Genomic DNA, 27,128 nt, shown 5'->3' with positions numbered 1-27,128 from the left:
AACAAACAGACAGGAGAGAAAAAGGGAAGGAAGAAGACTATAAGAAAGAGAAGTTTGGGCCATATATTTCAATACTCCTGTTATTTCAATTGAGAAAAAAAAACATGCTTTTAATGCCCCATTAGAAACGGCAATTAATGAAAGTCATGAAAAAACTTGGGTGAATTGAAGGCTGGGGCAATATTTCGCAAAAATATAAAAAGGAAAAACAAAGAACAGAGGGCCTTCTTGTATTTTGACCCCTCTCTACTTATCTCCACCTCGGCTGGACTTTCACTTTTGATCGTGATTACCTTGCAAGACATCAAAATCAAATGGACTTTCCTTCAAGTTAGAGGCATGACTTTTACATGTTGCCCTCATCATCTCCTTTTAAAAGCTGTTAACCAATGGGAAATTTCATATTATTCTAGAAATGAAATGAAGATCTTCCCCATCAATATCCATCCAAACCATCATGATCAATTAGATAAAATATACAAAAGATTTCTAATTTCTTTATTGCACTCTATCTTTCATTTCTTCAATAACACCGTCTCTGAACAAGAGGACAATTCCTTGTCGCAAATTATTTTTAGGTGGCATTACAGGTAACTTGCCAATTTGGGTAGTATTGCTTTGTATATTTTTCTTTTGGTCTCATCCCATATACTCTTTCTACAACCAATTCATTTATTCACCATTTGGTATTATTTCCATTTAATATATTTTACCATTTTGTCTAATTTCCTGCTATGCTCGACGTAGCTGTTATACCCATTTCACCAAATAGAAGTTTGGTCTCCAGTCTGTTAGTATAGAGGAACTGTTTATGAACCAAATTTTCATTTGCCACAGTGAAAATAATAAGAATACAAAGTGGAAATTAAACCAATGAGGGCATGAGACTGAATGAAAATAAGACTTAGCACATATCATAGCTCATGAAGTGTATGCCAAATAGCAATTAGACCAACTGATATTAGACTTATTATATTTTAACCATATAATATACATTTAAAGTCACTATGTCTCTCTCCTTTTCTTTCATACCCCTACTACCATTTTCTCACTCTATCTCTTTCTTTATCTCTCTTTACCCTTGCCTTGATCTTATCCCCCTCCCCCCCTTTCTCTATGTATATACCTCTCTCTCTATCTTTCCTTCTCTCTTATACTTTATTTTGCCCTACGCTTACACTCTCTCTCTCTGCCTTATTTCAATCTTGTTTGGATATAGAGTAAACAGACACTGTCAAATAAAGAAGCATAGCAAAAGATAAATCAAAAGGGGAATTTCTACAAAATTTTATTTTGCACTTTATGTACATGGTGTACCATGATTTAAGAAGTCACCATGGAGATATGAGCCTCCCAGCCAGAAGTAGGAACATTTCCTATTAAAGTCCTCCATTGCAAGTTGATATAATATATATGTATATCATATAACTTACTGACATTACTTGCATCTGATTCATCTGATAGACTGGGAGAATGGTTTCCATTAATGTGAAGACAAGGCCCTGTGTCTGTCACAACAAGCAACTAAAACCTCGGTCACATTTGTTCTACGGCGGCCGTACGGCGAGTCGAAAACAGCTGTTTTATCCATTTTGATTCAAACCACCTATATGTAGTTGGACAAAAAAAATGTTAAAACGGCTGTTTTCGACTCGCCGTACGACCGCCGTAGAACAAATGTGACCATGGCATAAGAATGGGACAACTGTGAAGCCCTTTGTTTCTAGTTATTCAGATAACACATTTTTCATTCAATATTAATGAATGGTTGCAGAATATGACTTCCTAGTCCAAGCAACACAAAATGTATGTGACCAATTGCAAATTTCAAACTACTCATGGGTTGACAGTGGGTGCATTCATAACATGAATGTAGCAATGATTTTATTGGATATTGCCAACTTCTGATTGATTGCAAACATAGCAAGCCCAGCGTATATAATTCGATCCATTGCGATCTGATTTTCTGTTCAATTGTAATAGCATTTGATATGAACATTCCAGCTTATAAAATCATCATTCCAAATAGTCGTAAGAATATCAAAATTGAAATTCCAATCGATGTCTAGTTTCCCTTTAGGGATAAAAGCAAATCCAATTCTGAACGTCATCAACAGCTATGACTTGAGACCGATTTGGACTTTACTCTGACCACAAGGCTTACAGAAAATTAAAAATTTAAATTTTAGTATTACAAGCATTACACCAAACATCAAATAAAATGATTTTACTTCTTGAGACTTTCATATTTCATGGGCTTAACTTTTACAAAACCAGGTTGAATGAACAAATAAAAGAGATTAAAATCATCCAATAAAATGAATAAAACCATTGTAAAATTTGGTTAGCTGGAGCATTTTTAGGCCACTGATTCTCACTTACAAGTCCATAGAGTAAGGTATGGCAGTCAGTCGGCAAGCCCTGAAAAAGTAGCTTCTTTTATCCAAGTGATATTCATGACTATAGGGTTTTTGCATAGTTAATGAGCTTGGTGCGAACCAAAACACCTCTTTTTATTCTGCCATTGCTGCTCTAAATATTAACCAAATTTCATGTTTTTGGTATCTTTGTAAAGAAGAAGAATCATTCTTTCAGGTCATGTGTTTGGAATTCTTTAAAAATGTTGTAGTATAGGGAAAACTTTTGATATAAAACATGAAACAAAATGATTTTTTTCATGCAACAAATGTTGTTGTTTTCACACTTGATTTCTGTTTGAGCACAAATGATTTTTAGATCATAATAAAGCTGAAGATCTACGCTTTAATATGATACAATTTGTATAAGAAGATGTATCTTAGATGGGTCAGCAGCCAGCTTTTCATAGGCCAAGTACATTTAGCAGCTCAAAAACAAGGATACTGCACTCTGATTGGTCACAGAGACCACACACCCAGGCAAATTCCAATGTTCCCCACACTGGGCCTCTGCAAGGTCACACTCACCATGTGGTAATCTCTTCAAATAACCCGCGCCTGTTGTTGTGAAAACATTATTCAGCCAATCAGAACTCTGGATTTTATGTTACTCAGAAATTTTAGAAATCTCGTCTTGCATCTTGATGGAAAAAGCTGGCTGCTGACCCATCTAAAAGATGCCACATATCAAGAGTGACATTGTAAGAAAGTATAGAGTTTGAGCTTTCTGATGATATAAATAATGTTGGTACCGAAAACACAAAATGTTGCACAATTTGCAAGTGAAAACAGAGGAAGAAATTTCTGTTTGATGCATCTTTTCTCGTAAAAAAATCACTTATTTATCAAAATATTTTATTCAAAAGAAATAACCAATATGAAAGAGTAACATTTACTCTTCCCAATGGTACAAAAATAATCAATTTTACTCCAGGAGAAAGTGGTTAAATTCTTTGAGAAAGAAAGTCTCACAATTCACGAGATTTTGCAGGGACATGAATTCAGCCACGAGAGGACTTGGATAAATCTGGCCCATTTGCTCATTAACACAGGGGCTTGCCGACTGACTGATGGGCTCCTATTTGCATATTTAACATTGCTGATATCTTCAAAGCTAACTTTCATATAGCCTCTTCAAGAATTTAGAAGTAATACATTTCTTACAGCTTAAATCTCGAAAACCCTAATGAATCCCACAAATTCAGGAAATTCAGTCTGATTCTGTGAACTATGGTCCTTAATCTTGAAATAAGTGGCCCGTATTCTGAAGTCAAGTTTAACTTCGACCATGGTCTAACTCTGTGCTAAATTATGGGAAGCCAAAAGTGTCAAAAATTTTATTAAGTTGTATGTTTCTTATGTTTACTGTGCTCTTTCCTGATCGATCGTGTAGACAGTAATCTATTTTTACTACCTATACAATTATGAATGATTTGAGAGCCAAATGAGGTGAAATATTATATCTCTACTGTCAGAGATTTATGTAACAATTGGCTATCCATACTTAAACCACAACTTTAGACCTGAGTTGAAGTTAAACCCGACTTCAGAATAAGGGCCAGTGAATCCAAACTTATCTGTAAAAAATGAAGACTTTGGGCCCTGTAATATAATGCTTTGTGATTGATCTTAGAGCTGATTTTTTAGACTGTATGAATATAAATCAGCCCCTATATCAGTAGCTAAGATGTATGTTATGGGGACCTACTGATGCAAAGCTGCCAAACTGAGTAAATAATCATTGATAACTGTTATTGTTTCTTTCATGAAGGAACTATGATTTTTCCTTTTCTTTATCCTCTTTATACAATGTAGCCATTTCAAACTCAAGTATTGCTCTTCCAAGGGGACCTGTCTGTACAGATAAAAATACACACACTGACACATACCGTAAGTAACGGTGTATTAACCGCACCCCCAACTTTGGACTAAAAAAAAAATTCTTCTCACATTTACATGCATATTTGAGGTACGAAGAAACAAAAACTAAGTTTAAGATTTCAAAGTTAAGTATCCAAAGAGATTACCGGTATGCGGAAATCTGCTGTTCTTGATCAATTCATCTACAAATGTTAGAAAGAAAGAACGGTCCCGACAATATTGGCCACTTACACACTCACTCACCTCACAGTCACAGTGTACACACACACAGAACTGCCATTACATTGCAAACTACATACAGTAGCAGTCATGCCAGTACATCTTATCAAATTATGATCTGTGTCTTTCCCAGTGTAGGAGGAAGAAACATTCACATTTCTTGCATCACAACCTCACAATCACTTTCAGAAATTTGATGTCTTAGCATGAATTTTGGATACGGGATTACAGGAAGGTTCAAGAAACAAAGAAATTGACATTTTTTTCCAGTTGTTTTTTACGGCTTCGTGCCGTCTCTCTCGTGCGTGGTTTACATGGTATCTTATGAAGAGCAAACAGGAAGGAAAAAAACAAGCTGGTGCGAAACGGAACTTTGAATAGCGCCAGCTTAAGTCGCACTATAACCATATTACAACGCAGACTAAGCTCACTCAACTCCCGCTCAGCGGTGACAAAATTTTACCGAGTATGCTTGGCGTCTCTTTTAACTTAGCCAGGGAACTTCACTACTTTGAATTGAGAATAAAGTCAAAATTAGTGTCATGAAGGTGGGTGCGTTTGTTTTGGACAATATCTAATTAATTGCTTCCCATTACCCGCGGCTCATACCCCTCTAAAGGACATCGCCTGGGCGGCTACGCCCGGCCACTCGATGTGTTGTGAACTGGCAGACATCGTACATGTACGTACGGGGGGGGTTACGGCGGGCCGGCTCAAACCCGTCACCGTGTATAAACCGCACCCCCGACTTTTGCATCTATCCCGCCGAGAAAAAGGTGCGGTTAATACACCTTTACTTACGGTAGTCAAGACCAGGGAAATGATACTGCCATTACATAACATTCATGACTTCACCTGGAACTCTGGTGCATTAATGAGAATGACATTGAAAAAAAAAATGATTTAAAAAAGGGAAAGGAAAGAAAGGGCAGGGGATGAGACAGAATTGGGAGAAGGGGAGAGACAGGATTACGGTACAAAGGAAATAAACCAACACGAAGGTATAGGAAATGAGAAATGGAAGAACAAGGGGGGGTAGGGAGGAGAAATAGAGAGAAGAAGATTGAATGGAATACAGAGATGGGAGAAATAATGGGAAATCCAGAATAAGACTTCCTAGTGGGTGCAGACATTATTATCGTCATCAAACTTGATAATTTAGTCAAGTCCTATAGAAAGTTGTAGGTAGAAGAGAAGGAGCGTGTGCACCAAACCATTTTCCATTATACAAAATATCAAGGTGTCTCTTTTGCCTTGCAAATGATTTCAACAGCTCAACAAACATTTGATTCAATGTCAAACCTTGAGGCGCATTGGTACAAGTTCTGCTTCATTTTGTCAACTCTTGCTGTTCAAGAGTTTTAACAAATAACTTGTATTGGTGCTGTATTTGTCTTTTCAAATGAATGTTACCCTTAGGACAAATGCATCAGTCCAACTTCTTTTACACCTCATCTGATTCTTGCTGTTCATATGCTTTCAGATACAGCCCATGCTGATGGTGTTCTTTGCCTTTCAAGTTCCATGTCAGACTAGATGAACTGTATGGTTCAGCCTTTGCTCTGGTCTTAGAAAAAACATGACTCACTAGTCCTTGACATTCAATACCATGCTATGCCAAATAGTTCAGCATGGTCAATAATTAAGCTTATTTTTTTCTTGACCTCTTTAGACTTGTTACTGTAAAGTGGCTGACAACACTTGCCGATCTGTGAAGTTTCTGTACCACGCCAGATTTCCAAACTCTTTGATCCTTACCAGGTCGGCAGTCTCTTAACCAAGGAGTAACAAGACTTGCCGATTATTATTTCTGTACCATGCCAGACCTTCCAAACTCTTTGATCAAGCGAACAGACCCATAACAAGAGGGACAAGACTTGCAGATCCTTGTTGCTTCAGTACCAGGTAATCTTCTGAACTCTTTGATCCTTAGCAAGTCTACAAGCACTTGAACCAAGAACTGCTGATTGTTCTTTCACTGCCATGTCAGACTTGATGAACAGTCTGGTCTAGCTTCTTCTTCATCTCTTCTGATTCTAGTTGTTCAAGAGTGAGTAAAGACATCCCAAGTTGGTCCTCCTACAGCAAAAAATATCACAAAATACAGTTTTTATTCAATCAGTCATGGGCGTTGCAAAAAGTTCAAAAATATCATGGGAAAGTCCAAGAATGGCTAAAAGAATTAGTGAATTGTTGACTGGTCAAGACCCAATGACCTATTTTATTTTTGGTCCAATTTCACATGGTTTAATCCTAGTTCATCTACAACCGGTTGAGTCTAATTACCATTAGCTTTACTTGCCCTTAAGCTCATTCATAATTTTGATGAATTTCCAGTCAGGCAATACCCATTTCATTTAATATCCACTTGGTCAACACCTTTTTGTATATATGGTTAGATGAACTGTTTATGAATCAAGTTTTCATTTGACAAAAAGCAAAACAATAAATAAATCAAGTGGAAATTAGAACATTTGGGTATTAGTCTAAATGAGAATTGGGTTCAAAGGTTATATAGACAAAGTGTAGAGTAGACCAAACACCAATTACACCAAATGGGTTTAGCCCATGTGGTATCAGATGATCAAATCAATGCTCATCTCATCAGATGTCATCCCTTTTCCTTCGGAAGTTCCCTAGTCACAACTGAACAGTCCAACCCTACTTGCATTCAACAAAAATCACATTCTTATGACAACGAATTGGTTCATAGCAGGACCCCTGGTTTATATTCACTGGCCCGTATGCTGAAGTCTGGTTTAATTTAAACTCAGGTTCAAAGTTGTGGTTTAAGCATGGGAAGTCAAAAGTATCAAAATTTTTATTAAGTTGTACATATCTTATGTTGACTCTGCTCTTTCCTGATTCATCGATGGTGAAGACAATCATCTATTTATACTTCCTAGATAATTATGAATGATTTAAGAGCCAAATGAGCTGAAATATGATATCTCTACCGTTATTGATTTATGTTACAAGTGGACATCCATACTTAAACCACAACTTCAAACCTTAGTTCAACTTGAACCTGCTATCAGAATACGGGCCACTGAGTCTGCAGGCCATTGGTCTACTTCTTAGATAGTCCAATACGGCATGAGCCAAGCCATTTGGTCTACTTTAATTGTTGTTTGGTCTACACTACATTTGGTCTAATACCCTCAATCCTCATATAGTATAATACCCAGACGGTCCAATTTACATTTCGTCTTTCAGTTATATTGCACTTTCACAAATGAAAATTTGATTAGTAGGCTAAGTAGATATTAGACAAAACTGGTAAGTAGGCTAAATGGTTGTCAGAACAAATGGTCAGCAGACGGATTGGTTATAGACAAAATAGAATTCGACCACCAGGGATGAGACTGCATGAAGTTAACCAAACTCCTTACCCTCTTGAAAGGCTGGGCCATTTGACGTAGGAATCGTTTACTGATTTGCACGGCTTCTTCTGTTGATAGATTTAGAACGCTGTCTTTCATGTACTCCTGGATCCATCTGGGCAGCTTCCCCCTCTTATCAGCTCTTGAGTATCTCTGTAGGATAGAAAAAATAACATTAATCACAATGATGAACTTGTGTGGGCCGTAAACTCAAAGCTTCGCAATCGTTGCAGAACTTTTTTTATGATTGATTGCATTGGCTACAAAGTACAATTAATTGTGAAAATCAAGCGTATGATTAATCACTGACCTCTGTGTTAAGGGACAACTCTGTCTAATATGGGGTATGTCAAGAAAATTGCAATCAATTGCAAGTCAATTTTGGGTCGAAATATTGATCAAACATGGACAATTAATTTGAAAATGTCCACACAATTGCCTGTTGCTTCTTACAAGGAAATCTCAAGCTTTCCACTTTCTTACAATGTCACTCTTGATATGTGGCACCTTTGTATTGTATGGTATGGTATGGTATTTATTGTATCATGCATCGCAGTTACAAAGACTGAATTGCACATGGATATACAATATTAAAAATGTCTTAAAACAGTGTAATTATTTACATAATTAAAAAGTACACATATATCACACACTGAATGCAATAAATAAATAACATATTACTGCGTATTTAACCATACATATTATTTACAATAAAAAGGGTAATGTAAAACATACCAATAATTAAAACAAAGAGGAAGAAGAAAAAAAGAAGAAGAGGAAGAAAAGAAAAAGGAGGAGAAGGGGAGAAGAATGAGGAGAAAAGAAGATGGGGAAGAAGAAGACAAGGAAATATAAAAAAAGAGACTTGAAGCAGAATAACAAGAAGATAAAAGATCACATAATATATTTCAAAATGAGGATACAGAGTACTGATATGTAAAAGTAAAATTCTAAATTTGTTAATCATGGAAAGGTAATTATAAAATTCATTTAGAAAATTCAAAGAGACATGTTTAGTCCTGCAAGATGTAAGGACATAAATACTAGATAAGTCATCATAGATTTAAAACTGTGGTAAAAATTATGTTTAATATATCATTGCTGGTTTAAGAGCCTTATTAAATAGGGTAAGGCGCTCTTTTTATAGTGTTCTGTTCTACATTTGATTTCACGTATCCTCTTACTGTTTCTTAATTGTCTCAAAGAACTCTGGCTTTGGGGCAACCAGTCACGGAAGTTACAATACAGTGATCTAGCGAAGTTCTCTCCTATTTCTCATAGAAGTGAGATTACATACTTCGAGTGCCCGTTGGTATGATTCATATCTCATTCCTAAAATTATACGTAGAGCACGCTTTTGGATTGACTCTACCTTTTAGATGAGTCAAATTTGCTGGAGTCATAATTGAGCATCATTTGTAAATTAGGATCAGAAATTTGCGATTCATCACAAGTATTGTTTTTGCAACATCCCTTAGATCCAACATAAATCAGAATGATGAATTTGTTAACAGCTGACTCTGTCTAGGTCAGATCTTTTCAAACCACAAAACTCTGTTTGTCCCAGGGGAAATCAAAGAGGGAGACACTGATAACCAATACCTTGTGTACTATGGTCTAAAAAATTTGCATTAATTTAGGCAATTAAATGACACTTCTGATTTGACAGATTTAACTAGTCAACCTCTGACAACTCAACGTCGCATGAGTCAAATTTTGCATTAGGTTAGATAAAAACAGAATCAAAATTAAAATTTGTAATGTAAAAATGCCATTAAAATGGAGGTGTGCCACCTCTATTGAAATTGAGAAACTGACGACCTTTTTTTGCTTGTCAAATTTTTTTCGGATATGAAATATCCTTAATTTGTGGCTTTTTTTTTTAATTTGTGGGTGAAAAACATCTTTTTTTGCTTATCAAATTTTGCGGGGCAAAGTATCCTTCATTTGTGGTTGAAAACCTTTTTCTTGGGGGGGGGGGGGAGCTTGTCAAATTTTTCTCCGAAAAATTTGCCCCCCTTTTGGAAATCCTGGATCCCCCCTGATGACAGGGAATCTATAAATCATTGATAGGATTCGGTTGAGATTTGTTTAAAATGCTGGCAGTTTCAACTTGAGCAGAAGAATACAGCCCCAAGAATAAAACCAAGACTGCCCTGGGCAGGTTCTGGGGTACCTATAGCATAATCCGACCTCTCTATAAATAGTTGAAAAGACAGGAAGTAGTGTTCTGAAGTCCCTGTTGACCTTTGTTTATTGTTGACATCCATGTACATGTACAGGATGTCAGTACAGAACAAAAGGAAATACTACAATGAACCCAAACTGCACTCCAAAATGATGTCTATATAAGGTTTCTACAGACCATGTTTTACAAAATTGTTGATTTTTTATCCTTCTATAGCATGTGTACCATTTTACCACATATTTTTAATAGGTTTTGTAACAAAACAGAACATTGATATTAAAGAAAAGTCCACCCCAACAAATAGTTGATTTGAATAAAAGAGAAAAATCCAACAAGTATAACACTACAAATTTAATCAAAATCAGGTGTACAATAAGAAAGTTATGGCATTTGCATTAAATTTTTGCTTAGTTTCATAAACCAGTTTTATGCACATCCTGGTCAGTACGCAACTGAGGGGACTGATGACATCACCCGCTCACTATTTCTTTTGTAAATCATTATTTGAATTATGAATTATTTTAATTTTCTCCCCATTGTCACATGAAATGTTTTATTCTTTCCTCAAAATTTGGAATTAGGCCTACCATTAATTTAGGTGGTGTATTCAAGTTGGTTGTTATTGTTAATTCTGCAATAATCAAAATATTGCATAATTAAAACAATAAAAAACAAAAGAAATAGTGACTGAGGGCCATCATTGACTTTCTCACTTGCATATCATTGAGTTCTGCAAATAAGTGTTTTTTTTTTAAATAAAAGCTTTAAAATGCTTTAACTTTATTATTACACATCTGATTTTTATGAAATTGTCAGAGTACTTGTTTGATTTTTCTCTTTCGATTCCAATCAACATTTTCTTGGGGTGGACTTGACCTTTAATAATGATACACAGTTCTTGTATAGCGCATATCTCATGGCGTAAGTTATAACGTCACTATGCACTTTTTTCAATTCAATGGCATTTATTTCATTCTCAATTCTAATCATATCATAATACAAAAAAAATCATAAAACAAAGATAAAAAAGGAGGAAGAATCAGGGAACTAAACAAACAAAGCTATAAGCCCTTCTACAGGGCTTGCGGGTCAACAACTTTTTACTCAACTGAACAAAAAAATAACATAATTCAATCAATCCCAATCGTGCACAAGAATAGGAATTAATTAGCTTATCTTTAAGTGTGATCCAAGGAAAACAGTTGTGTTTAAATGAGATTTGTAATCCCTTCAAAATAGAAACAGTGATTAATGTATGGTGTTGATTATACCATTGTCAACCAATCACTCAGGATTAATGTGTAAGGGGGTATTACAAGAAAATATTTGCGATCAATTGCAAATATTCTTTTGCAATTTTACAACTGATAGATCAATGTTAGCTGTAGCAAATGAAATTAAACTTCTTGTTTCAAGGAGCAAATTAGCAATCAATCACTAATTTGCAATTAACTGCGAGACATATGATTGATTTAGGGACCAAAAATTGACTTGCAATTGATTGCAAGTTTCTTGCAACACCCCATTAGAGTGATGTCACAATAAGGGCGTGATTTATGCGCATGTACTATGAAATGCACAAATTGGCTGCAAATTGAGAATTCATGAGAAGATCTTACCTTATCAGCAAAGACCATGATTCCATAATCTGTCTTCCCTCTAAGAGCTCTTCCAACACACTGCGGAAAAAGGATAAGTATTTGAGGAATGAGTTGAAATCTGCTCAGACATGGGGCACAGGCTTTTGTTCATGCTGGCTCTGTTCAGTGGAATGACCTTCCCCTTGTTATCCATGACTGCACTTCCACTGACACATTTGAACACTACATGTACCTTAAGACGCGTCTGTTCAATGCTTCCTATTCTTAATTGGTCTTTAATTTATCTCTGTATTTGTACTATTCTCTCTCTCTCTCTTTCCCTTACTGCGCCTTGGGCACTCTGCAGAGTAGATTTGGCACATTACAATTCACATTCATTATTATCATTAATGCTTCTCAGTTCCTAAAAGGAATATGTGCACATGTTATTTCCTGCTAATGAGTTGGATAAAGCTATTCATAAATTACAAATAATATATTCATTCAAATGTCTTTTGGGGAATAGGTTAGTTTATATCAAACAAATTTCAGATTCTTACATGCCTCCAAAGCCGTGTGATATTTGAGGGAACTGTTACCCATGCATCCATACAGGCCTTTCCCTCACTTCTCACATTTAATTTCTTATTTACAATATCGCTATACGTTATGCATAGCATAATGAAAACAACTGAACATGTGACCCTTTCTAGGGCTAAATGATACATCCCTATATAGCTGACTACTCACCTGAGATTATAACCTAATCAGGTGTAAAGTAAAGTCATGTGTAACTTTACAAAAAACTTTATGAAACACCATCCTGGTGTGGACAAATCTTTTTCGAAAAATCACAACACACGCTAATTGAGTCTGTTTATCACTGACGGTCTTTGCTAGCCGGGTTGAGGGCATGCGAAACAACAATTGCAAATAATAATGCATTTAAAGATGTTGTGGTAATGATTACAAAATGACTTCATACAGAATCCAATGAAATGACAACCAAAGTGTCTTTTGTATAAATGAAAAATATGTGCCAAAGGATTCTGGAAGAAATTGTGTAATCACTGAACAATTAGCAAATAAGTACAGGATTCGGGTCAAGCATCGGACCAACATTCAAAGCAATAATATGTGCCCTTATCTGTGTTGGCGATCTTCAGAGTGAACATTTTTCAGCAAAAATTTCAAGATTTCACAAAGTTCATTTTATGTAACTGTATCAGATCTAGATCCTTGATGATATAGTAAAAATTAAACCTGGTTTACTGACTTTCTCTTGAAATCAGTGTTTACTGCAAATACTTTCTTTTATCTTTAATGTAAACATTCTAGTATATACCTGTGCTGCATGCCTCATTGCGTCAAACGTGAGGAAATCATTCTCTTTGATCTGGTACTGATCCCTCAGGTACTCCAGACGAGCCTTCAGAATCCTGGACTGTGTGTAGACGTAAGGTATACCAAGCATCACCACTGCTCTCCCAAAGTGATGATCTATGATAGGAGAAAACATCAAGAATGGGATTTAAAACTATTCTGTCTGTATCTGACATATCATGATCAATATTCTGAACAAGGCCAAATTGAGGCCCCCCCCCCCATGAATTCAAGGTTGTAATGATTTGATATTGATCCCTCCTTCAGAATCCTGGTCTGTGTATAGACGTAAGGTATATCTGACCATGGTAACAGGCGTCAATTTGACGCACTGTGACAAAAGCACGCGTCAGCATTAAGCATTTTTTATACATGCGCCCAATACGCGCTATATTAAGGGTAGTTTATACAGGAAAGCTGTATAAACCATGGATTCAACCATGGGTATTCAAAACCACCTTGGTGAATTCGGGCCTCTGTTAGTTATCAACGTGCAAACTGAGATGCTTCAGTCACACCAGACTGCATCACCTCCAAACCAACAGATGGTATGCCATTTAAAACAATGTAATAGCCTTGATTGTTCTGGAATCATTTACGTTAGTGTGACTGTAGTATGACAAGGTATAACTTACCAAAATCAATTCCCTCGGACACCTTGCCCCGAGCTACAGACAGCAGGATAGCACCTCGGCCATTCTCACAAGCCTAGAAAAGGAAATCAAAATTACACTTCAATCAATGCATGCCCATTTGTTTGATCTTTGTTTCATAATGTATGTTTTACATAAATACAAGTTGAGGGCGCGTCATGGTCTAGTGGTTCTGACTCTCGCCTTTCAAACAGAGGGTCGTGGGTTCGAATCCTAACCATGGCGTGTTTTCCTTCAGCAAGAAATTTATCCGCAATGTGCTGCACTCGACCCAGGCGAGGTGAATGGGTACCCGGAAGGATTAATTCCTTGCATGCACGTGATGGCAGCTCGAGCTAAAGCCAGGGTAATAATAGCAGCGCTTTGTATCCTCAGGCAAAAGGCGATTTATAAATACTGCTATTATTATTATTATTATAAGTCACAGTCTCACTTAACTGGTGCAGATCGTCAGTTCCATTTAGGATGTGTTCACAAAGTTCTTCTTATTAAAGGCTAACACAGACCTGCCAACCTCTGGGAATGAAAAAGTGTATTCTGTGATAAAAAAGTGTATTTTTTCCCCCAAAAGTGTATTTCATAATAACATGCATGGCGCACTCACTCATTGTGGCGCTCAAGCTGCATGCAGGCTAAAATGCGCACTGCTCTTGCAGATGAAAAAAAAAACACATTTTAAACATGTGTATATCTCACCCTGGTTTTAACAAAATGATTGAAAAAAAATAAGTTACCTGAAATGACATTGATCTAATAACCATATTTGTGGAAGTTTTATGAAATAGAGACATATAAAGATGATTTTTCTCAATAAATTATGATTTTGTAAAAAAAAAACACTAAATAGGCCAAAAACTACTAAATACGCCAAAAACGTACTCGTTGGCAGGTCTGCTAACATAATTATCATCACAGGCCTCTTCACAAGGACACCATATAAGTTTCCACAAGTAGCCTTTGATAAATCCACACACCAGTCCTCTACAATAAGCTGGAACAACGATTAACTTCGTTTCCATAAATTCAATATCATATCAAAGTGCAATGTGCAGCGCACGCATCATAGATGAAAATTAATTCTTCAACATATCCTAAGAAGTACAAAAGTAACTGATTAGGTAACAACATAGTGCCTAGAAGAAGTTAAAGAGATCTTGGGCCCGTCTTAAAAAGAGTTGCGATTGATCCAATCAATCGTAACTCTATGAAAATCCATCAGTGTCATAATTTTTTCAATAGGAAATTTGCACAATGTCCTTCGTAAACAAAGAGAAGCACAGTGAATTTTCAAGAAAGCAATGAATGCATGATCATACATCATAGAAAAAAATTTGAACAAACATGAATAATACATGTTGACGTCGCTGGCCGTCCATAGTTTCGATGGATCGGATCAATCGCAACTCTTTGTAAGACTTCAATCTGATTCGGTACTTGATTATATATCACCTTGTGGTAGTTGTTGAGTGCGATACTGGTCTCGGCAGCATCCTGCGTCTCAATGAATAGAAGCTTATTCTTCTGTATGCTGTCAATGATCCCTTGTTCATACCAGTTGGCAACCACCGACTCCTGTGGCATTAATTTGAAAGGCAAAAAAAATCACTTAGTACTGCTAAAATCACTGGTTGGAGACATGAAATACAGCAATCCATACTTACCATATATTGGACTTTCACATCAAAAATCAAGATGTACTGTAAATGGTATATTCTACAAGCATGTAAATATAAATCAAGGTTTTTTTTTTTTTAGATGAAAGCTGCTTCAAACTCTTTTTTTTTTAATCAAACATTCATTAGGGTGCACTTCATTATTTAGTGATCATACAGTATCTTTTATTGTCCATTTGCTCCAATACATCCTGAAAATTGAAACCTTTTAATGTCTCATAATTTTTTTTATTTAACAAGTGCCGTACACCTAGTTACCAATAATGCATATAGCATTTCCATTTATCTGACAGCAGGATAAAAGAGCATTGTAGATTAGATGCCTTGCTCACGTTCATAGGTGACACGGCCGGGGACCGAACCCGGACTTTCCATGTATAGCCAGACGCCTTAGACCACTAGGCCACGGCATCTCCATAATGTATCTTAATACCCCATTAATCCCCCTCTCCCTATGAATGCAGCATAACTTTATTCATGTACGAATTCACTTTTTTTCTAATTTAATGTTTATTATGTTAATTAATGTTCAGTTGTAAGGAGCCTTGAGCAAAACTTGGGAGTAGTTATGTGTGGATTAGATATCTGGGGCGGTATTCTGAACATTTTCTTTTCTCCACATTTTATCTTATCTAAGAGATATGACAAAATCGGTATTCTGGTGGATGTCATAACTTTTGTCACAAAAATTGTCATAAATTTTGTCTCTTCTCTTTAGCGTGCAGCAAAAATATGCGGCTTTAAATGCGCGTAATCCTTTTATACAAGCAAAAGATATGACAAAAGTTATGACAGAGGGGTAGCAGTCATAAATTTTGTCATATCTTTTAGTACTACATATCCCGATACCCTGCCGACTGAATGTCAAGCAAATAATTATGTTATTTAGATTAGGTTGTGGTATTAGTTTCACTCATCTTCCATGACAGTTTTCAAAATTATTTTTTCATGCTACAATTAGTTAGACCCTACATATTTATTCCTCCTTTTTTTCTGTTTTCCTTACTTTTCTACTTCTCCTCTAAAATTATTCACAACTCCCTGTCCCTCTTTGTAATTACACGCATCAATATACGCGTAGTTGCGCGATGCCAGTAACTGTTTTGGGGATACGCCCTACCTGCCACGGGGCTTTCCTATTGGCTAGAAGGGCTCCAACTGGGAACTAACTAACGATGATTTTGATTGGTTTGCTTCCAAAAAGATGGGTGGGAACTTTGAGAGATATGACAGGGAAAAGACAATGTTCAGAATACCGGTTTGTGACAATCATAGCGGTGTCACATCTCGGAGAGAAATGACAAAATTTATGACAAAAGTTGTGACAGAGTTCCAGAATACCACCCCTGGTTATTATTGTCAGTGTTATAAGCGTACAAAACTAAATGTCGAAACTAGTGGTAGAACACCAAGGTAAAAATCTGACTGCCATCCTTACCATGTAAGTGTAGCTGGTGAAGAACGCTACGATTCCATCAGGAACAATACTGGAGAGTTCAACAAGGAGATTGCCATAGTTCCTGATCACAGCTGTATCACAAATACATATTGACAGTATCATATTTCATTCTTACCATTTAAAGGGGAAATCCAACCCAAATAAAAATTTGCTTTTAGAGGAAAAAAGGTAAATCAGACAAGTTGATAGGTGAAAGTTTGAACAATATCGGACAAACAATGAGAAAGTTATGAATTTTTAAAAGTTACCAATGAATATTGGTAATCACTATACCTATGGAGATTTCAAATTGGCAACAAATGTAATGTCAAAGTAATGTAAGGCAAGGACTACTCTTCCACGTACTCCAATACATAAAATGACTAAAATAACATTTTCAAATGTTTCACTTAAATCTATATTTTTCTTTCATGAGGACATAAAAAAATATACTACCTAATTTCGATTACTGCCCCAGGGAAATGGGTACTTGGGAGAAAACCACAAATCCCCCATAATTAAGTACATGGCCTATAGGAAAGTTGTCCTTGCCTCTTGTCATAATTTACTTACCCACTTGCCAATTTGAAATTGACATAGGCCATGTTTATGCTTCCACTTTTCAGACCAGAATCAGCGTTTCCAAACGTGGTTAGTCCAAAACACGGTTGCGTCCATGCTTCCTTTCATTTAAACGCTGTTTCAAAACGCCGATCGTAAACTCACAAAAAGGTGCGTTTGTAAACGTCGTTTGACCAGAATCAGGCTTTCTGGGGGAAGCATAAACAGAACCACGATCGTAAACGTATTTAAATGACGTCATTTGGTACATGCTTCCGGTGAGATGAAAATCCGCGGGCAATACAGTCGTATTGTTCCATGCTTATCTCCACGTAGTAACAACAATCGCAAAAAAAAACTTTCGAAAAAAGGCGCCCAATTTGACCTCGCTTTACGATGCAAAGCCAGCTGGAGATCATGATTTGCTCTGAAAAGTTAAGCATAAACAGCACTCCAAAAACCACGTTTACGATCGGCGTTTTGAATCGACGTTTGAAATCGCTGATTCTGTCCTCGCAATGGAAGCATAAACACACCCATAGTCTTAGAGATCTCAATTTTAAAACAGCCATAACTTTGTTACAGCTTGTCCGATTTCTTTCAAACTTTTAGCATTCTCTTTTATTTATTTTTCTCCTTTCAAACCCCACATATTATGACCAGGGCTGGATTCCCCTTTAAATCGTTTTGTTTGAGGATGACCACAGAGGACAGAGGAGAAGCAAGAAGGAGAGTTGAAATGAGTATGAAGAATGCACTAAATCGTGCAATAGGAAATTGTCAGGGGAATCGGCCCTCATTTTAATGGACACAAACCAGATTTGGATTTCTAAACTTCTGACTGACTGACAAAAAAACACCAGTGCCCATTTAGCCCTGGGTGGAGAGTGGCAAATGTAGATTAACAACTTGCTAAACACCATCAGTACAAGGATAGAATGTGAATCCTGCAATAAGTGGTGAACACAATCTGTTAATTCATCGAGTGACCCACATCCCTAAAAGAAAGTTAGGGTAATAAATTGTTAGGGAACAGGAAATACAAATCTCACAGAAATGATTGCCTTGCACTCGGTTCTATACAAATTCTGCAGATTATTACTTTCACACAAGAATGGCTGAACATACCTACATCTTCTCTGCTCTCAAACCTTGATGATATAGTCACCTGATCATTTCCTCTTGCTACAATCTAAAAACAAAGCATGCATTTAACAAATATCATTATGTACTCCACCTAGTAAATAATAATTCTTCCTGTTTAGCCATAGATAGAAGCCACTTCATCTGTAAGTTCTTCTCCCAATGGGGCCTTCATTATTGCCCTTCTCTATTCTAACGAGCTAAGTGCCTGGCAAAGAAGGCAGAAGCTCCCGTTTTTTATATGACTCAGCCAGGGACTGAACCCACAACCACGAGGTGAGTGGTCTGCCACTGAGCCAACATTATTAATTACAGTAACCCAACTATTCACAATAAACTGTGAGTGTATGGGAGCATGTTAGAAGAAAATGAAAGTTGGCCAATTTAATACACTTAATCTGAAAAAAGCAACATATCGATGGTTGGTTGCTTTTACTTCATTTACAAATAAAGCATTACAATCTTCGAAAGCAATCAAAAGAGGACCAATGACTTCAAATCATCTCCAAGGGACTTGGCAGTAGTGATTCACTCCTGACCACAGTGCACCGGCAAATCCACTTAATTTTCGACATGGATCACCTGTGTAACAGATCACCACAGTTTAGGCTCAGAGCCAAAATTCTATAGTAACCAAACCACAAGGCATGATGGATTACCCGAGTGTGATGTCATCAACTTTCTAATGACGCATTTCAGCATTTTCATTGCCATATTTTATTAGAGCATGATGGCAAACTTCCCCACACCAAGTTTGACATGACTAGGTTCATGGTAGCCCAAGGTATGCCTAAATGAATATCTAATAATAATAATAATAATGTGCATTTAAATAGCACTTTATCAATCTACGACTGCTCAAAGCGCTTCACAATTATTATTACCCGGTCACTGAATTCATAGCAAGCAGCCTGTCAGGCACACACTTGCTATTCCAACCACAATGATGGTTGTTTCCTACCGGTACCCAATTAGCACCTGGGTGAGAGTGGCAAAGTGTGGATTGACGTCTTGGCAAAGGACGCTAGGCCATGGTGGGATTCGAACACACGACCCTCTGATTACAAGGCGAGAGTCAGAACCACTAAACCATGGCTCTTCCATCTAACAGATCCCAGTTGATTGGCCAAGTTCATAACTGTTTGGAATGAAGCCAATTTATACTGATTTCAATGGGACTAAGTAGGTATTCATGTGGCCACATCTAGGGGCTACACTGATGATTACCACCAAATTTTGGGTTGTGAATGTTTTCCATCATGCTCGCCTAGATACTGTATCATAAAAGACTGAACTGCAAAAAAAAAAAATTATGACATCATCGCTTCAGCATTCTATTACCAACTCTTTATTTGTCACACTCAAACCTGATGTGAAGAATTGTTAATAATGACAAGATTAAATGAGTTTTCAGCTTCAAGAAAAATTAATGATTATTTAGGCCGAGATTACGTCCACTCCTGTGGACTTTCTCAAGCCAATTGATCATTAATCATTAGGTTTGTGGAAGCTTAAAAATTAATTTATCATACCCGACTGATGAAAGTTTGTTTATATCATACTGAGACGAATTTAATATACTTACTATCGGGCAAATGCTACTGCGTGATAGAGTCATGGAGAAGGAAGCCATTGAAACGGGTCTGAAGTCAAGAATCTTGGGATACATATCCAGTGGTGAAAGGGTCTGTTTAAGAAAAGAATGACCAATGAATTAATTGTTTACTTTAGAACAGAAAAGTTATCAATAACAGACTCTAAACCGACCAAAGCTTTTACATAATTTCTAATAACAAACCACCAGTGTGGAGTCCTTTTTAATTGTGTGGCTGTATCATTAGAAATATGAAAAAGAAAGAGACATTTTTCAAAACATGATTATAAAAGGCTTTTCAATTATATATTTCAAATTACAAATGTCAATGTAAACATGCGAGAAATAATAATAAATAATAAGTTACGTTTCTATAGTGCTTCACACTTTGGTTTCTAAGCGGTTTACATTGTAACTATTATCACATCGGTCATAACTGTAATCATAATTACCCGTCATAGGATAGAAATGATATGGTATCTTCATAATACCAAATAAATCTGAATCTTGATACTCACCCCTGAGGTAATGACAACAGATTGAAACCTGTCAAACACAGGTTTGATAGCTAGAGAAGCATCCATGCAACTGAAAGATAAAGTAAAAACAATACAAAGTGCTTTTAAAAGGAAAGATGAAATAACTATCAGCTTATGTGGAGTGTTGTGGCCCAGTGGAATAGTCTCCGAACTTTGAAACAAAGGGTCGTGGGTTCGAATCCCAGCCATGGCATAATTTCCTTCAGCAAGAAATTTATCCATGTTGTGCGGCACTCGACCCACGTGAGGTGAATGAGTACCCGGTAGGAAGAAATTCCTTGAATGCTCGAGCGCCCGATCAATGTAGCCGTGCTAAAGCCGGGGTAATAATAATAGCAGGGCCCGCTGGGAGAACAGTTTTCGAAACTGAAGTGGCTACCGTGGGTAAATATGCCATTATTATTATTATTTTTATTACAATAATAGAATTTTTGATTAGTCAGGTTTGCTGAACATCTGGATTTTCGACTCAGTTTTACAGCTCAGGTTATGTCCTAGTTCATGTTAACCCAAGATTTTTAAAATTATTTTATGAAACATTTATCATCATACTGTATTATCTTTTATGTTTAAGTGAAAAAAAACTCTTCTCATCATGTCCCACCAGGCTCTAATCTGCTTTTCCTCTGGTGTCACCCTGGGCCTGAGTCAGATAGAATCAACTGACCCCTCCAATTTACTAACCAACACCAACAGATAGCCTTTAATCAGGGCAAACTTGATATTTTGTTTCATCTTTATTTTCAACACATACCGACCTAATTTTGTACTCCAATGTGTAATCCTAAAAATAGATGATATGATTTCTTGTAATACATTTTCGTGCTCACAAGTAATTTTATAAAAAAGAGATGTCATTTCTTATATCACATTTTTGTGTTTGTGCTTAAAACTTGTACATTGTTGCTACATATACTAACTTGAGTTGCTGTGGTTTGCAATTAACAGCGTTCATTTAAAAAAAAGAAAGAATATTTACGCCTTTTCTGTTACCGGGTAATTTACTTCACATTGTAGTCTTAGCTACAAACTTCTATCACATAGTATACTCACCTGAAGTGAAGTACTGGGTTTGAGATGGTTGGTGTTTTATCGTCAAATGGTTCTATAATGAGGCTGAAACCTTAAAAAAGTATAAAATTAATATTATTCAAATGTTCGAACAAGATTAATCATTTATGTTGGAGGGAAACAGAATTATAAATCTTAATCACAGAGCTTCAACTGATTTACTCACATAAACAATGTATCAAATATTCTCGTGGAAAATGAATTTAAACAGATGCCTGTGTGATTACCTTTGACTCAGGCCTGTACATGCCATCTAGTTGGCTTGCATTCATATACTTTATGTTAGGTTTAATGAATGAAAAGAAGAAGTACGACCTGAAGAGAAGATGTGCAGTTTAATTCAGTTTTGTAAATATTTCTACATCCACAGGAAATTGATACTTGCACATTCAGAAGCACATGACATTAAAATGAGTCAACAGATAACTAGTATTTAAAGCGAGAATCTCTCAACATTCTTCTCATACTTCTTCCCCTAATGTGCATCAACCACTAAGGAATATAGTTGCGAGAAAGTTGGTTGTCTATCAGCTGATTAAACATGTAATGGCTCATAGCATAGCTAAATGAAGAATTAATCAGAAACGATTTACAGATGGCTCTACTATTTTGAGTCTCAGTTTAAGACATCTCTGACTTACATCTTGAAGAAGCCTTAATGAGACCATTTTCTCAAGCATACCATTCCACAAATGAATAGGCCCGTATTCTGAAGTCGGTTTAACTTAAACTCAGGTTTAAAGTTGTGGTTTAAGTATGGATAGCCTATTATTACATAAATCACTAACAGTAGAGATATCATATTTCGGCTCATTTGGCTCTCATTCATAATTGTCCAGGAAGTATAAATAGATGATTGCCTTCACCATCAATGAATCAGGAAAGAGCAGAGTAAACATACAAAATATACAACTTAATAAAAAATGTTGACACTTTTGGCTTCCCATAATTTTATCACAGAGTTAGACCATGGTCTAAATTAAACCTGACTTCAGAATACGGGCCATAGTGTTTGACCTTTCCTGACCATACATTCAAGATAATTTCTTACCTTTTGTGTAAGTGCTGACCAGCGTAGCAAAACTTGCAACACCCATTAGAGGAGACATGTTGTCCTGGAGGTCGGTAAGCTCCAATGTACGCAACAAAGAATGCAATCTTTCCGCACAGAATCTGCATTGAATACAAACCAAATCAACTACTGTTAAGGCAACCGCACACCTTACGATTTGTCTGCTACCCGATTTCAGAATGAAATGTAGTAGAATTTGATGCTTAAATTGAGACCTGGAATATCTTACTTTGAAATGTTCTAGATCATTGTACGAATACCTATGTACCTATGAAATCTGTGACTATGCTATCATCCTCCTTAGAATAAAAGCAAAGTTAATATCTAGTCGTAATGACGTCACAGCAGTCATACGATTGGCTATGATTTGAAACTAATTTGGCCTTTACTCTGAAATAAAGCCTTGCAATCTTTCAAAAATGGTTATATTAGTATTCTTTCAATTAATATAAACCTCAAATAAAATGATATGTTCCATTCACATTTTCAGAAAATGAGCAAAATGCGATTTATTCCAAAATCGGATCACAAACAGTCGTAAGGTGTACGGTGGCCTTTAGATTGACCACAACTTTCCCTTGAAATGCAGTTTCTAAATGGAGTTGAACAAAAACAGCCTGAGAAAAAATATTTGCATGTAACATATTAAATCAACAAATCCTCAAAAACAAATCAAAAGTGAATCATCAAACATAATAATGTTGAGAGGTGTACTCTTGGAGAAAAAGGCAGATTTTTTTTGTTGGATTGAATTATAAATAGTCTCCATATTAAAAAAATAAATAGATCCATGGTTTAACAAACATATTACACTTTAATATCACATAATAAAAAACAAGAAATGACTACAGATTGACTTTTTGAACAGAAACTGAATATATTGATCCCACTTAAACAAATTTTTTATCAAGGATAACAATAAATTGAAAAAGATATATGTCTGGAAAATGAATTGGTAAAATAAAATTGAAATTTCTTCACCTACCTTAGAGGTTTTCTTTCAATGCACACTTTGGAGAAGACATCTTTGAGGAACGATGCTGGTGTTTCTGAGATGACATGCTGGACCCTTAATCTTGTCTTCATGTATTCTACAAACCGCTTCAAGAAACCAATGAAATGCTCTGCAGTGCGGATGTTACCGGGTACAGCCTCTGTTCAATGAAAAATGACAAAGGTATCACAGACATTGGTTAATATTGTGAAGCAGGGTTCGAATTGATAATTCAAAAGGGCAATGTCATTCTGCAATAGGGCACTTAAATGAAAGGGAAGGCAGTGCCCACTTTAAGGGACATCAAAGGCCATTAAAGGTAAAGTCCACCCTAGAAAATGCTGATTTGAATAAATAGAGATAAATCAAACTAGCCTAATTCTGAAAATATCATCAAAATCGGATGTAAAATAAAAAAGTTATGACATTTTGTCTAATTTTTCACAATTCAGTGATATGCAAATGAGACAGTTGATAATGTCAATCACTCACTATTTTTTTTCATTGTATAAAGTATACAATATTTCATTTTTTACATGTTTGACAGCAAGAACCAACTTGAGTGAACCATATAGTATTAAACTATGCTAATTACACATGTTCAGGGCGGAATTAATCATTGTTTCACTTGACAATGAGGAGAAAATTAGAATATTTAGTCACCTCATTTGCATACTGACCAGGATGTGTATATAACTGGTTTGTGAAATTTAGCAAAACTTTAAAATGTCATAACTTTCTTATTTTACATCTGATTTTGATGAAATTTTCAGTGTTATGCTTGTTGGATTTTTCTTTTTTTATATTCAAATTAACTTTTTGTTGGGGTGGACTTGTCCTTTAAATAAGGGCATCACTAATAAAATGTACTTTTCAAAGGGACACATGCACTGGATTACCACAAGGTAACAAGGCCTCAGGCAAAAAAAAACACTTATTTTGGCCTAAGTCTACACATATTTGGAAGGGCATCAAGGCCATTTCTGAGGGCATGGAGGCCATAGCATGGGAGGGACTTGGATTAATTTGAGCCCTGGCAGAGATGTTTTTTTTTTTAATTCCTGAACTTTGATGTTTTGTATTTAGTATACCTGAAGTTATATCAAAAATAATTTAAAAAAAACAAGGAAAAAGAATTGTGTAGACACTTTCAAGATATCTTTAACTGACTTGATAACCACAAATAACTAGGAGAATTTCCCTACCTACTGCCCTTTCTTGTACTCACCCTCTAAAACTTCATCAGGGAGTACAGGATTACTAAGATGGACATCCGTCTCTCTTGCTCGGCTTGCATCTCTCAGACCATCCACTAGTCTCTGGTATTCTTCTCTCAACCGCTGGGCATCTGTGTCTTTGATACTGTTGACATCGAGATAGAAAAATTCTGTCAGGGCTATTAAATAACATATGATTTGAATCACTGGCAGGTAGGTTGTCATAAGGGCTGAAAATGCCAGATATGTCTAAGGCTGGTATTATGAAGGTTAGTAACTGATCCTGGAGCTGATTTAATGATTGATCATACACAATAATCAATGCGATCAATTGTAGATATCAGCTCCATGATCAATCGCTAAGCTTTATGTTTACAGGGCCCTGACGGCCACTTGGCGAGCCAGGAGAAAGGCAAGGGGTAACGACAGTCACCGCATCAGAACCAACTTCCTACATCTGCACAAGGGGTTTCCCCGAGACTGTCATTCCAGAGCAGTGCAAAGCCATTCAAGGCAATGCAGTGTCATAGCTTAGCGTATTAACATCATTGTCTAACAAGACAAATGGGTGGCAATGACAATTTCAAATTACTTCAAAAAATTCATAATGGCTGTTTTAGAAAACACTTGTTCGATTTTATATGTATAGATTTAGAAAATGGAGAACGATCCATTTCATTACTGTTTTCTCATTTTGCATTAGTTATAATGAATTGGAGAATTTTTAAAAAGATGCTGAAGCTTACATGATATGGATTTTTATGATTAAAATGGACATTACCTCAACTGCCCCTACTCCCTACCCTCCACAGACTTATGTGACAACAAGCTCACAGCGGGCTTGGATCGTGTTACATTACAGACAAAAATTGAATCTGGATAATCATATCACTCCCTCGGTGGAGGATAGGGGGTATTTCATTAAACAAATAGTCAAAGATCTTCACTGACTATTGTTAAAAGCTACTGTATCTGAATGGCTGAGAGCAAATTAGTTAGTGAGAAGTACCGACTCCAGTTTTCATGAAACACTCCCTTGATATCAACATTGGGTCATCTTACCGATTGATATGTCTAGTTAGGGAATCCAAATTCTGGCTACTCTTATCCAGTGTTTTTCTGCTGATGTTTACACTCATAGACTCTATACAAACATTATCTATAAGGAGTAGAATAACAAACAGACATTTGAACATGTTAAAGCTATAATGCAGCAAAAGTGATTTCATGGCAAAGTCTTATAAATAAAGGTTGTCATCATACCAAAGCAGATATAAATCTGGTAAATTTACATGTATCCCAATCTGTAAAATCATGAATTATGGAAATCTAAGCTAAGAATTTATCACACTGAAAATCACCAACACAGATAAGCCTTTGTGGAACAGAAGACCCAATACTAGGCTGGAATGTCATTATTTGGTTAATTTCTCAGGTATTATACATTTTCTACTAGAATCTAGTTTTTATATTCAATCATACAAACACTTGCTTTATAAACCTGATGGACTACGCACTTAATTGAAATTTATTTCATGATTAGAATGACAGAATAAATTCCTGTTTTGTTCTTCATACTTTCAACAAGATACGTTCTCAAGATAAATAGACCTTCAATAAGGCTAACCTTGCTTAAATTTACATAATTAACATAATACAACATAATTACCTGATGAAAGCAAGACAGGTATCAACTTACCAATGTTATGAGCTTCATCAAAGACAACACAAGATTGCTTGGAGAGTTCTTTGGAGACTTGTTCAGCGATCTTAGGATCCAGAAGGTAGTGATAGCTATAAACAATAATGTTAGCATGAGATATCTGGAGAGAACGAAAAAAAGAGAGATTAGGTTCCAAGGTAAATTGTACTAGAATACTCTTTCCAGGTAATTTCTTATACAGTATGTATTGTCATCATATGCAATGTTATTTACAAGAAGTTTGAAATTACAACAACATCATTCATCTCACATCATACTACAATTTTTTTATACATGGATAACATATAACAGCTGACTTTGAATCTTAAACTTAAAACCTTACACTTCAAAGTTAAAAATTCAACTGCAATCTTCAAACTTTGATTTTTAAACTGAATTCAAAACTTAAAATTCTTCAAA

The 27,128-nt window shown here is 36.1% G+C and overlaps 1 protein-coding gene across 1 annotated transcript in view; it reads right to left on the bottom strand.

Annotated features, from left to right (window-relative positions):
• Positions 1–5,444: 5,444 nt before the first annotated feature.
• The window catches only part of LOC121418214 (general transcription and DNA repair factor IIH helicase subunit XPD-like), a 29,619-nt gene continuing 7,935 nt past the window's right edge, over positions 5,445–27,128 (bottom strand). Inside the window, exons 7-22 of the mRNA XM_041611950.1 lie at positions 26,706–26,829; positions 26,069–26,165; positions 25,018–25,151; positions 23,781–23,949; positions 22,775–22,896; positions 21,706–21,775; positions 20,632–20,701; positions 20,105–20,206; positions 18,505–18,568; positions 16,816–16,907; positions 15,154–15,276; positions 13,687–13,759; positions 13,014–13,168; positions 11,708–11,767; positions 7,910–8,053; positions 5,445–6,596 (exon numbers count right to left, since the gene is read on the bottom strand). Coding sequence (XP_041467884.1) covers positions 6,504–6,596; positions 7,910–8,053; positions 11,708–11,767; positions 13,014–13,168; positions 13,687–13,759; positions 15,154–15,276; positions 16,816–16,907; positions 18,505–18,568; positions 20,105–20,206; positions 20,632–20,701; positions 21,706–21,775; positions 22,775–22,896; positions 23,781–23,949; positions 25,018–25,151; positions 26,069–26,165; positions 26,706–26,829 — 1,692 coding nt within the window. The 3' untranslated portion in view covers positions 5,445–6,503. The remainder of the gene's footprint in view (positions 6,597–7,909; positions 8,054–11,707; positions 11,768–13,013; positions 13,169–13,686; positions 13,760–15,153; positions 15,277–16,815; positions 16,908–18,504; positions 18,569–20,104; positions 20,207–20,631; positions 20,702–21,705; positions 21,776–22,774; positions 22,897–23,780; positions 23,950–25,017; positions 25,152–26,068; positions 26,166–26,705; positions 26,830–27,128) is intronic.

Source organism: Lytechinus variegatus, chromosome 7, assembly GCF_018143015.1.
Source record: "Lytechinus variegatus isolate NC3 chromosome 7, Lvar_3.0, whole genome shotgun sequence".
NCBI classification, from domain to species: Eukaryota; Metazoa; Echinodermata; class Echinoidea; order Temnopleuroida; family Toxopneustidae; genus Lytechinus; species Lytechinus variegatus.
Note: the sequence above shows the minus strand (reverse complement) of the source record. Positions and strands in the feature narration are given on the sequence as shown.